Here is a 13,591-nt window from a genome sequence, read left to right as displayed (position 1 = left end):
ATTACGAATTGAAGAATGCATGTCGCGAAGATTTTGAAACCACGTGCAACCGCCCCATCTTCGACTTCGTAGGCCACCCTTGCTGAAATCATGTGGTTTCGTTTCAAGTTAGCGCCACGAAAGAACGTGTCCAAGCCTCGCGGTTCCATTAATCCTACCATTGTGACCGCGGGAACGTTGACCATTTTTAATTCACATCGCAGAGCGACTAGCTTATTTGTTCATGGTGTAACTAATTGCTGCTATGTGAAACGATTGCCCTACATGTCAATATTTTTTGTATTTAACTTAGCAGTCGTTATGGTCAGCAGAAAATACTGTTGTCTCTTTTCTTTCTAGGCCTTAGACACGAGCCAAAAGATTTGGATGAAGGTGCATAATTACGCAGTAGAGGCGGTGTCATGTGTTTATTATGGAAAAATCTCATTAAAGGATAATGTATACGATTTCAATGAATGGTACACAAAGGGAGACCGAAAGTAAGTGCCGTGTGAAAGGTAACAATGAAGAAAAATTTACAACGATCCAATTTGTTAGAAACTTATGTGTAAACAACGGACAGCACGCTACGCTGCCAATATGCACGTTAGGTGTTTTGTACCGAATCTAATTATTGACGCCTAATCCTGCGGACAAGCGCTGCCGGTGTCTAACGATTTTCTCAGTCAAGGAAGAAATTGTGGACAGTTTTGTGTGAAGTGTATAACACCGAGCTGCAGCCGACTAAAAGCTATAGTTTAACACGGACTATAGCCATTGGTTTCTCATCATTCCATCCTGTCATACATTTCACTTACACTTCATCTCTCTTATAAAAATAATATTGGAAACCGGAATTCAAGGTGTGGGAAAAGCTTGCCGGGGGTCCTGGGCCCTGTCACATTCGAAGGCATAAAATCTTAGCAGCTTGTGGCATTTGGTGAAAATACACAGAAATAACGTTTTAAATTCAGTGCGTCTCACGTGATGCACATAGGGCACACTTATGGTGCCACATTTTTAACACAGATTTAGTGATTCTGAGTATTTGCTACATGCTAGAGTAACGATGGTAGATAAGCAGCGGGGTAATCTGGCTGAGACTGGGCACACTCAGAAAACTCGCAAAAGCAAAATACAAAACTACATCTATTAATAAAGCGACAATGTTGGCGGAACTATTCAATTGTGGCGTTTCAGCTAGCAGCTGCGCGCAAATTCACGTGATCTAATGCTATCCTATTCAACGAAAAACAATACATAAGCGCGCAGTCTGGTTTCTATGTTTAGACGCGTCTCGTTTGATCTATGCTTGCCCCGATGGTCTACCATTCTCACAAATAGGATCTCCTTTAAGAAGCTCCTATTTATGAAATTTAAGGTTGCGGTATAACACTGCGTTTTTTGGGCGATTGCGAAAATACAATCACTGCGATATGTCATCCTAAATAGGGAGCCTTCAGTATCATCGTTTGGCCAGTGCTCTGAGTGCACGTAAACTCTACTTACTGTAGTGACCGAAAGTTATGAACACTGCCAACATATGGCCGGACCACCGGACCATTCCGAACTAAAGGTCAGATAAACCTTCGAAAAGAAGTAAAATTATTTGGCCTCGGTGAGAAGTAAAGCGATTGGATGGTAACTTCCAAAATAGATTGGATGGTACCTTCTAAAATGGTAGCTTACAAAATCGTAAATGTGCATGCATGGAGTGGCCTTGGCGAACAGTCCTTAATGTGTTGCCACGCTCATCTTCACTTTTTCGCACAAAGGAAAAGGGAAAGCAATCAGTTCACGGCTTTGAAAGTTGTGAGAAAATAGAGGATTGTCCATGTTATATCACCCGGCTGCTTAAAGGGGCCCTGAATCACTTTTTATCGAAGTCAAGAAATGGACATATAATTGAAATAGACCATTTCAGAAATAATTTGCAGCAATATGCACAGTACTTCAATGCGTTCAGCAGAAGCGGAGTTCCTGGCAATGAACCCGGTGCTTCTGCGCTTTGAATTACTTGCGCTGCGAAGGCTTGGATAGAGTAGGGCGTGTCGACAATGATCCGCCTACTGAACGTCACCGTAGCGCCCGGTTCATATGATTTTTTTTCCTTCATTCATTTACTCTGAAGGCCGTACAGTCACTACAGAGAGGAGTGGAAGTAGTTAAAAAAAGGAAAAATTGCTAATGAGGCAGCACATGATTACAGAGAGCCAACTTGAACACATCACGCTCTGTAATAGCCACAATGGAGGCGGGAATGCGATTCCAGTCTTGAATTATTTTCGGAAATAAGGCTTCGAGGTATGCATGCTTTTATACTGAGACACGCCATCCTTCATTCGATAATCAATACGGGATGACAAATGGTTTGGAGGCTAAAAATTTGTATTTTTAGGCCATTATTAGTGCATTATTTACTATGAAGCTGACAAAAGGTGGAAATATGACGTGCAGTTGAAAGGAGAGGCTGGTCAAGATGTTGCTTGATGCTAGAAACGCCGGCTAAGCGATAGTAGTTAGCGACGATAAACCTCGATGAGCGGTTTCGAAACGATTCTCAGGAATGTGTTAGGGAGCAAGTGTGCGGGTCCCATATGGGTGAAGCGTACTCTAGTTTAGAACGACTGAGTGTTTAATTTAATGATAGTTTCAACGGAACCGGGGTAAGGCGGAAATTTCGACAAAGAATAAGAAGGGTGTGGTTAGCTTTGTTAAAGATAAGGTGGACATGTTTCTGCCAAAAGAGGGTTTTAGTGATATGGACGCCTAGATACTTGTTGACGAACTGAGGAGGGAAACGTTAAGATCACAGCCATAACTAGTAGACTCGTCAATTGTTCGAGCCATCCTCATTGCTTTACATTTCTTTATGTCTAGCTTCAAAAGCCACGTGTCACACCAAAGGGAAATCCTATTAAGGTTAGATTGAAGAACGGAGAAGTCAGACTCATTAGTAATTACGTGGTACAGAACACAGTCGTCTGCAAACAGCCTTATATTCCAAGTAACAGCACCAGGCAGGTCATTATCATAAATTACAAGAAGCAGCTACCCAAGGACTGACCGCTGAGGAACACCGGATGTTACATAGCGTGATTTCGAGTGATGATCTAATAACAGAAACACAGTGCATTACACTTCGCAAGAAACACTCAATACATTTAAACAAGCCGCAATCAAGATAGATTGCGCTAACTTTCAGTAATAGTAGTCGATGTGAGACGGTGTCGAAAGCTTTTGCGAAGTCAAGAAACATGCAGCCAGTCACCAAAGCTCGATCTAAAGCGTTTGGCAAATCAATAGTGAAGGTTAGTAATTTACCCTCACAAGAATATTTTTTACGAAAACCATGCTGCTGTGAGGTAAAAAAATTCTTAGTCTCGAGAAAAATAACAAGGTTGCAGTAGATTATGTGCTTTAATAACATGCATGGAATAGAAGTTAAGGAGATCGGCCGATAATTCAAGGGGTTATGAATATCACCAGACTTGTGGACTGGAATCACCTTCCCCGTCTTCCAGTCGTCCGGCAGTGTTAAACTCTTCAACGACTGAGTAAAATATGACAAGAAAGCAGATGAATAAGCTACAGTACTCGTAAGGAATTTGTACCTTATTTTATCACCACTCGGCAATGAGGAATGTTTAGCTTTTTTAATCGAACTGCATATGCCACCAACGTCGATCGAAATCGGTTCCATCTCAAGGTATGTAAAGGCACGTGCAGACGGTGAAGTATCTGTTAGAGCATGAAAAAAAGATGGCGAAAATGTGTAGTAAAAAGCCGTTGAGCAAAGCTCACGGGAGACGGGCAATCTAGTGTCAGTTTTCAGAACCATTTCTTTAGGATTGCATACGATTGCGTACGTAGATTGGTTGTCAGCAGGTGTGGTAGTACTTCAGAAAAAAAGATATACTTGACTGGGCCGATGGCCATTTTATATTCAAATGTTATAGCCACGTAGGCAGCTTTTGCTTTGATTCCCACAGGCAACTTGAAGCGTTGAAAAATTGATTTTTTTCGTCCTTTTAAGAAGCCGCTTGCTGCCTAAGTTAAACCAAGGAGCCCGGTTGCATAGATACAATTGGCGAGTCGGAATATATGTTTCAGTAATTGTTTCAACCCTATTTTTGAAAAGGAGCCAGTTTTCTGCGGTAGAAATTTCCCTGGAAGGAAGAAAACGGGAAAGCTTTGTAACTCGTTCATGAACAAGAAACAATTTGCTCTACGGTAGTCACCAATTCTCTTACAGTATTTTAGACACTGGCGCGATCGTAAGGGAATAGCAAAATTAATCACGTAATAATCGCTTAATCCAGCTATAGTTGATAATGAAGAAATCGAATCAGGAGATGTGGTGAAAGACGAGGTCAAGGATGTTGGCAGAAATTGCAGGGACACGGGTAGGCTCTTTAAGAAACTGATAACAAACTTATCCTGAAAGGTTGAACATTGGGATCAGGATACAGTCACTGATGGGAAGTCAACAGTCCAATAAACCACGGTGAAATTGAAATCACCGAGCAAGAATATTGGTTATGATTTATGTTCAACAACGATTTCGTTAAGAAAGTCAAATAGTTCATTTAAAAATGCGGATGTACTATCGGGTGGTCGATAGCAAGCGGAAAATATCATGTCTTTGTTATTTATGTGAATACAACAGCACGTGAATTCAATCTGCCAAGGTACGTGCACATTAAAACAGGTGATATCAGATGAAACAGTGATCAACGTTCTACGGCCACGTCTTCCTATTCGGTCCTCTCTGTAGATGTTTCGAACCTTACTGAAAACAAAAATTTTCGAATTTTCAATTTTGTGTAAAAGCCAGGCCTCGACTAAAAAAAGAATATCTGCTTCACGTGTCTCCATCAGCGCAGACGGGGCATCGCGCTTATGTTAGTGAACAGTGCAGAGTAATCGTTTTCGTGCTTATGCTGTACGGCCACGACACGCTAATTCGAAACAGGTGAGGTAGTATTCGCAGGAAAATTTATATCTCAGCTGCCTTCATTACCGGTGGCAGCAGGAATATTGTTTGCTGAAGTTCATAAACAGTGTCGGTTAGTGATCAATACACGTAGCACGTTTTGTCGTTGAACAATTTATTGTACCTGAGATGATACAATTGGCAGGAGGACTTGTCAAATATAATTCACTCATTCCTAGTTATTCTAGTTGCCCGAGAGAAGTCTTTTTCATTGGATACCTCGGATCCTTTTAGTTTCTTCTTTTGTGTTAGTATGTTTTCCTTTACTTTAATTGATGCCAGTTTCATGACCACTGATCGACATTTGTCATGTACAAAAGCACCAACGATACCATAGAAAGTCAAGCTACCTCTACTTGACCTGTCCTCGAAATCGTCCAGACGACATTGAACCGATGCATTGTCACTTTTTTTATGGCTCAAGTAATGATGCGTTAGATATGAGTAGGTTCCTGCTGAGCTTCAAGCTCAAAAAGAACTTTCTCGTCTACGGACGTTAATCGGGCATTCGTGCTTGTAACACGCTCCTCAAGTAATTTTCGATTGGCTTTCACTTCATTAAGAGTTGAGATTAGTTCAGCATGTGCATCCATTAAGTAACAAGAGAGTTTATGGCGTCGACAACTAGGTTAGTTCTACAACTGGGATCAGGTTTAGGGGAGACAGGGTTAAACTCAATGCCACCGGACATCACAAGCAACTTTGTAACATGTACACAGCCGGTAAATAAACCCCACAAAATGTCCGGGCATGGGACGAGCTGCAGAGGTCGTCCTCACTGTTTCCACCAGGCAAGCTTTCTCGGCATTGAGCCAATCTTTCACAATAACTTAGTTTTAACGTTCTTACGAGATATTGGTACATTGCATGTTATCAGTCCAAGGTATACATAGCACATGCTCTCACTAGAGGCTGCTGCTGCTATTGCATTTCTATAAAGTACGTGCCTCCCAGTCCTTGCGTTCAAGGTTCACTGGTATTGTGTGAGTGCTACTGGTTCTCACGCGTTTAATGTATCATCCCTTTGTAATACAACGTTTATGCTCATGGAATACATAAGTAGTCATTGTCATCATTTTACCACCTGTATATTTTACGCGCCTTACAGCGACTAAACTTTAGGACTCTCTACTGCCTAGTTACACCTGCCATTCGCAATTCAGATTCACAACTCTGACTTTCGTCGCGTTTTACCATCGATAACCCATTAATTATCTTTTGCAGATATGTGACTTTTGCGCCAATAAAAGCCATGAATCACCTTAATTTTTGATGTTCACGCAGGTGCCACTACTTCAGATTTTGACACCTACAGCGCGCCAAACTAGGTTCTCCTCAGCCAGCCACAGTGCACTCCGTCAGTGGTCTCATTGCGGGCCCCGCGGCGGCGGTGGTATCTACGTTACGCAGCAGGCCGTTGCTATATGTGACTGTAGTGCGTATGCGAAGCGTTTTCTTTGTGCACGACTGAGCTTGAAAGTGCGCTAGCGCTCACAAGCTCCAATATGAACATACTACGTGCTGCGGAACGGCTTTGTCCTGCATCAGCGTGAAGGACGGAAATCTATCTTGAGCATTTGAATCGCTGTCAAATCTGCCGAGGCGTCTAACCAGGAACGGCCAGGAGTGCAAGCGTTGTGGACCCTGACCTTAAGTTTGGCGCGGTCCGAGGCTAGTTGAGTGTGCAAAATTAGTCGAAACTACCAAGACCCGACGGATGCAACACCGATAAGCAGCGTGGCCAAAGTTTGACTACCATGCGCGCGGCCGCCATCGAGTGTGAGCAGACGTTAGCCGGATTCTTCCACAAGTACGTATTTACTATCTGAATTCGAAAGCAGACTTTCGATTACTTCATCTTGTGCATTAAACTGCATCAATAAATATCCATACTATCACTAGGAAGAAACCCACTGATCCGAACTGAGCCCTCTAATTGGGGTCAGCTATCGGCCAATAGCAGCCACGTATGGGAACGTGCTGTAATATGGAATGAGACATCCAGAGAATATTGAGGAGCAGGCTTTTGTGAAACAGAAAGGGTTTGAGAAAAAGGCCGCTTCGCACTCCATTTGCGAGCTCCACTTGCCGCGCACGACCGCAAAATATGGCTGACATATTTACACCAGCGCCTGCTATCCAAGGACTGGGTTTTTCACCAAATCCGAAGAAGAAGAGGAGTACCTGATCAGCTGCTATTCCTGCTTCGCTCTGATTTTTCAGTTAAATTTGTGCGTACCGCCCCCCCCCCCCCCGATGGCGGGTACAATTTGAAAAACAATGAAGGACGCTCTGCCCCCCCTGCTGCCAATGTTGGGGGGCTGCCCTCCAAGTTGCAAGTCGGTCTACTGCAGCCGACCACCTGAAAACGTGACTCTGCCAATGTCATGGAGCTGCTCTCACGTCGACGACATGGAATCCGACGATCGAAATGCCAAGGCTATAAATCGCCGGTTTATAGTAGGACTTCACAAGACTTCAAGTGTGAGTGAGCTTAACTACAATAAGCCGCCCGCACAGCAAGCGTACACAATCACCTAGATGCCCGCCGCTGCTACAAGCAACCTCAAGTCCCTCAATAGGCAAACTCGCACTGCCTATCTCGAGAAGCTGCCTCCAGGGCAAATCAGAGAGGTCCGAATTAATCCCAGAACAAACATACTGACACGTGTACTTATCTTCATCGGGCGACCACGTTTCGCCGCCTAACAAATGTTATTGCACGGCGCGGGACGCGCCTGCATGTATCCGAAGTTTCTAGAAAGTTATCGTTGCTTCTATCCGCTGTCTGTTGTCGACTAAACTTGTGTTAGCTGATTTCATCGCCTGACCCGAATTGTGTAGAACTTTGTGGAAGGCACGCTGGTCCGAACGATTAGTCTGGAACATTCGACAACTGCTGTAGAAAAGCAGACGCGCTTGACCGCTGATCAGATTTCGACGATCGCCGACCGTGATCGCCGCTATCGTTCTGCTATAAGTGTAGCCTGTTTCTGTGGGTTAAAAGTTAGTTTTGTCTTTCACAGTACTGCTACTGTGTTCTTAAAGGTCACCACCACGTGACATTTGGTGGAGGTGCATGTGCGTTCATGTACCCAACGCCCCCGCAAAGCCGCGATCCAAGCCCGATGCCCGAGGACAAAACCAACATCGCCCAATACCAGCGTGCTATTCGCCGACAGCAAGGACTGCCCCCATAGCACGGACTTCTACCTGAGACGAGCAGGAAGACTGCAACCAAGGCCACCCTAATGGCAGCCACAGCGTCCCCCATCGTGCTGCAGCAGCCCAGGGAGCCTCCGACGTTCCGCGGTTCAACATTCGAGGACCCGGAAACCTGGCTCGAGACGTATGAGAGGGTCGCTACATTTAACAGCTGGAACAGCGACGACAAACTGCGACATGTCTTCTTCGCATTGGAAGACGCTGCCAGGACGGGGTTCTAGAACACAGAAGCCACCTTAACGACCTGGGACCTTTTCCGAAGTGGCTTCCTGCAGACAGTCACAAGCGTCGTACGCCAAGAACGAGCCCAAGCACTACTAGAAACCCGAGTGCAGCTGCGTAATGAGACCACCGCGATTTTTTACAGAAGAAATGAGCACCTATTCCGCCACGCCGACCCGGAAATGTCCGAGGAAAAGAAAGTCCGGCTACTGATGCGTGGTGTGAAGGAGGAACTTTTCGCCGGTATGGTATGAAGCCCACCCAAGACTGTGGATGAGTTTCTTCGCGAAGCCACTAGCATCGAGAAGACACTGGAAATGCGGAGCCGGCAATTCATCCGCCGCACGAATTCGACAAGCTACGCCGGAGTTCAATCACTGGCCACCGACTACCGGCGCACGACGCAGCCGTGATCCGACACCAAGACCTAACTGCAACGCCAGACAAAGAATCACCGACCTCGACGCGCTTCTCGACGGCCACGCAGTTACCACCTTAGTCGACACAGGGGCCGATTACTCCGTCATGAGTCGACACATCGCCGCCCACTTGAAGACGGTTGAGACTGCATGGGAGGGCCCTCAAATTCGGACCGCTGTAGGACAGCTCATACCGCCGACTGGAATGTGGATGGCAAGAATTACCATTCACGACCGGACTTACCCTGCCACCTTCGTTATCCTCCAACAGTGTTCACGAGACGTCATTCTCGGCATGGACTTCCTGAATCAACACGGCGCAATCATCGACTTGAAGTCGAATTCAATAACGCTGTCAGAAGTTCAAGCGATACCACCGTGTAGCCTTCCTAGTCAGCGCGCCTTGAATGTGCTCGAAGACCAAGTGAGCATCCCGCCTCGCTCCAGCATTGTTATTTCGGTCGGCACCGAAGCATCTGCTGAAGTAGAAGGCGTCATCGAAGGCGACCAACGTCTACTGCTCGATCGCGAAATTTGCATCGCAAGAGGAATCGCTCGACTGCATGAAGGTAAAACTGAAGCGTTGCTGACAAACTTCAGCCAGGAGTTCAATCACATCAACAAGGGCACGACGGTCGCGTACTTTGAGGATATTCAGAAAATGAGTAATGCGTTTGTCCTCTCGGATTCTGCCGCATCTACCCCGACGACCATGGTTCCCGAACCAGACTACGACATTAATCGAAGTATCCCCATGATTAAGCAACAACAGCTCGGAAATCTGCTCCGACGATACAAAGGGTGCTTTTCGACGTCATCGAGGATTCGACAAACACCAGTCACAAAGCATCACATAATCACCGAGGAGTGCGCTCGACCACTCCGCCAGAGCCCTTACCGAGTTTCGCCGCGAGAACATAAAGCTATAAGAAAACAAGTCGACGAAATGCTGCCTGACGACATCATCCAGTCGTCGAAAAGCCCGCGGGCATCCCCTGTTGTCTCTGTGAAGAAAAAGGACGGAACCTTACGTTTCTGCGTCGATTATCGTCGACTGAACAAAATCACGAAGAACACCCCCTTCCACGGATAGACGACGCATTGGATCGGCTCTGCAACGCTAAATACTTCTCGTCGATGGACCTCAAGTCTGACTGCTGGCAAATAGAAGTCGACGAGAGAGATCGCGAAAAGACTGCCTTCATCCCGCCAGACGGCCTCTACGAGTTCAAGGTAATGTCATTCGGAGTGTACTCGGCGCCTGCAACGTTCCCGCGCGTCATGGACACGGTGTTAGCAGGATCGGTGTTAGCAGGCGCGTCCGAACGATTAGTCTGGATCATTCGACGACCTCTGTATAAAAGCCGACGCGCTTGACCCGCTGATCAAATTTTCGACGATCGCCGACCGTGTTCGCCGCTATCATTGTGCTATAAGTGTAGCCTGTTTTTGTGGGCACAGGTTCGCCCAATAAAAGTTAGTTTTGTCTTTCAGAGTATTGCTACTGTGTTCTTCAACGTCACCACCACGTGACAAATCTACGACATACTTACTGTTGATGTGACAAAGGAGCCATCCTGGACACATTGTAAACTGTAAATCAGCTAGTAAATATACTTTTCTGCTCATTCATCGTACATGGAGGCAGCACCACCGCCGGTGTGATCAACAACGTGCATAGAGATATTGATAATGGCGATCTAGCAACACTAATCCCCTATACAGTCCATACCATCAACATACAGCGTTTTGATGGTCGAGGTGCATGAAGCTCATTTTTGAAGGAGACAACTTACCAACACATGTGAAAGTAGGATATGTGAGGCAGCCTGTCCATCAATTCGTCCCTAGGCCAATACAATGGCGCAAATGCCAGAAAATCGGGCACGTAAGTGCATTGTGTGTGAGCAAGACCACATGTCTTTGCTGTGGTGGTGATCATGATGAGTCGACGTGTGCTGGTTCTTACTTCTAGTTCTTCGGCAACGTCGAAGAATTGTCCGAAATTAAAGAGTGAACTGTCTCTCCTAAGCAAATTGTTAAGAGATCCATCTACACACAGAGAAGCGGCTACCAAGGTACACCGCCACCAGAGGCGCTCACGTAATCGCAGCATATCAGCATCGACAACAGGACGACTTGTACTCCCAAAAAAGTCGTTGTGCGCTCCTGCTATTCCTCAAACGCCATGGCCCCCTTTAGCTACTTATACGCTTCTGAACACCAATGACACTGCCCTGCCCTGCTTTCCCTGCAATCTCGGAGTACAGAAGTGCAGCCGAAACGCCAGCATGAACATGAAACTTCATCGTCGGATCGACAAATCAAGGCGCTGCTTGCACAGTTGGTTCGTTTCTTGCGAATGCTGCTTGTGGCAGTTAAGACGCCCGTTGCCGAGGCTATGATGCAAGCTCTTGACGCACTAGAACCGGTGCTTGCTGCTATATAATAGCTAGCAAACACCATGGCACCATGAACTTTAAGTGGATCACTGCAGAAAAGGACAAGCCCTTCCGTAATACTGCAGTGGGACGCACGAGGTCTACGTGGTCGCCTGGGAGATCTTAAGCAGACTGTGTTGAAGCTCCGACTTCCAGTTATTGTGATATTGGAGCCGAATTGACATCGCCATTTAGACTCTCTGGATACGAACAATTCGCGTGTGAGGCAGGTAGAAATTCTAGCAATGTTTTATATGCGTGTGGTGTTACCTCACGTATTCGCTAAACCAAATGCCGGTGCATGACAGCAACGAGTACGTTTCTATAACACTGAAGTCAACGCGCCGGAAAATATCCATCATCGGTGGCTATATTTCTCCTAGGGGAATATTTGAGTCTGGACAGTGTGAAACTTGTTCTTGACTCCAGCCAAGGACTTCATGTTATTGTAGGTGACTTCAACGTGTACCACTATTTTCGAGGTAGTAGGGCCATAAGTATTCGAGGAAAAAAACTTCCTAACTTCGCAAGCAGCAATGATCTTGACATCCTGAATGACCACTCACCAACATTTTTTTTTGTTGGACAACGTACAAACAGCTGCCTCGATGCAGCTATCCCTTCACGATGCATTTCGTATTCTGCTGCCTGGTACACAGGTACTGAAAGGTATGGCAGGGATCACTTACCTACTTAAGTAAAACTGAGATGGTTTGCAAGACTCTCAGGTTCTCATACGCGATGCACTGGCTGGGGTGCTTTTCAAGACGATCTGGAAGAGTCCTGCAACTGTACAATTTCTCCGAAAGAGATTGAAGAGTACATCACAGCAGCAATGCATGCAACAACACGCATCACCCAAGCAGTAAATTCAAGAATATCCGTTGACGATATATTTGAACAGCTGCGGACAGTCCGATGTCGTTCCGAGAGGGTACAGGCGAACTAAATGTATATCAGAATTGAGAACGTCACGCCGTGTGCAAAAGATAATTGAAAGACGCTTTGACAAGTTCGACAGACGACGTTGGAGGACCTTTTGCACCAGCCTGGACCAAAGAAAACCATTGTCCTCGATATGGCGCGTTGTTCGAGCCCTACCATCTTTTCCACAATAACTACGTCCCTTCCGAGCTTTGACTATCATCCGGACGCACAGGAAGGAGATCGTGGAAGATTTCTGCTTGCTTCTCTCCGTATCTACAAGAGGGGTAGCTTCACTACTCAGGTGCGCTCCTCCAACAATGGACCACCGTCTCGACCTCCCATTCACGCTGCAAGAGCTACGTCCAACAATTTTTATTCAGGACACTCAAGTGTGCCTGGGCTTGGTGGAATTACCTATTCTACCTTGCGCCATCTTGGCCCTCGAACGACTGAGGAGCTCCTGGCTTTATGAAATCTCTCTTGATGCTCGGGAACTGTGCCCGCACACTGGAAAACAAGCGAGATTGTGGCATTATTGTAATCAGGCAAGACACCCCATGGTATGCTTTCCTAAAGACTAGTAGTGCTTGGCAGTTGCATAGTAAAAAAAAGCATGGAACGCATGATTTTGACGAGCCTGGAGAGGTTTTTGAAGAAGCGTAATATATATCCACACGCAATGAGAGGTTTTCAAAAGAGTATGTCGTCACCCGACAGTGTTATTCACCTAGTAACGGCTGTTGAACATGAGAAACGTCGCCGTCAATTGACTGCTGTTTTCTTGATATCAAGGATGCTTTTGACGGTTTTCTGCATCATGCAATTTCAACTTGCCCTGAAGAACATGGCATCGATTGCCATATGCATCAATGGATATCCTGCTATCTTCAACAGAGAACAATATTCATGCCTACTCTAGACGGTGAAAAAAGAAGCCATGCCGTCTATCGTGTGGTGCCTCAAGGAGGTCTACTGAGCCCAACTTTCTATAATGTCGCTCTCGCTGGACTCGCCGACCGAGACCAAGGCACAGTCTCGGTCTCTGTGTACGCAGAGCTTAACGCGCTTGCAAATACAAACGAAGCAGCGGCATGCGGTTGCAATACCGTCGCGGACTACAGCTCTCACGGACAAAAAGTGCAACAATGGCTTTTCACAGAGGTATATGGCCTGCTACCCCATTATGACGAATGAGAAGATTATAGCTTCGTTAACCCACAACAAGTTTCTTGGAGTAATCATTGATCGTCGTTTATTTTAGTTGAAGAACATCTCTTCATTAGGAAAAAGGCTGGACAGCTTTAGCGAAATTATTCGAGATATGTCTGGAAAATCGTGGGGGCCATACAAATCATGTCTTCAGCAGCTCTACCAGGCACTTT

General features: G+C 45.9%; 1 protein-coding gene across 1 annotated transcript in view; it reads left to right on the top strand.

Annotated features, from left to right (window-relative positions):
• The window catches only part of LOC126517552 (uncharacterized), a 43,366-nt gene that overhangs the window by 12,129 nt on the left and 17,646 nt on the right, over positions 1-13,591 (top strand). The window contains exon 2 of the mRNA XM_050167296.3: positions 340-479. Within this exon, the coding sequence (XP_050023253.1) occupies positions 340-479 (140 nt within the window). The remainder of the gene's footprint in view (positions 1-339; positions 480-13,591) is intronic.

The sequence above is a fragment of the Dermacentor andersoni genome, chromosome 11 (genome assembly GCF_023375885.2).
Source record: "Dermacentor andersoni chromosome 11, qqDerAnde1_hic_scaffold, whole genome shotgun sequence".
Lineage (NCBI taxonomy): Eukaryota > Metazoa > Arthropoda > Arachnida > Ixodida > Ixodidae > Dermacentor > Dermacentor andersoni.
Note: the sequence above shows the minus strand (reverse complement) of the source record. Positions and strands in the feature narration are given on the sequence as shown.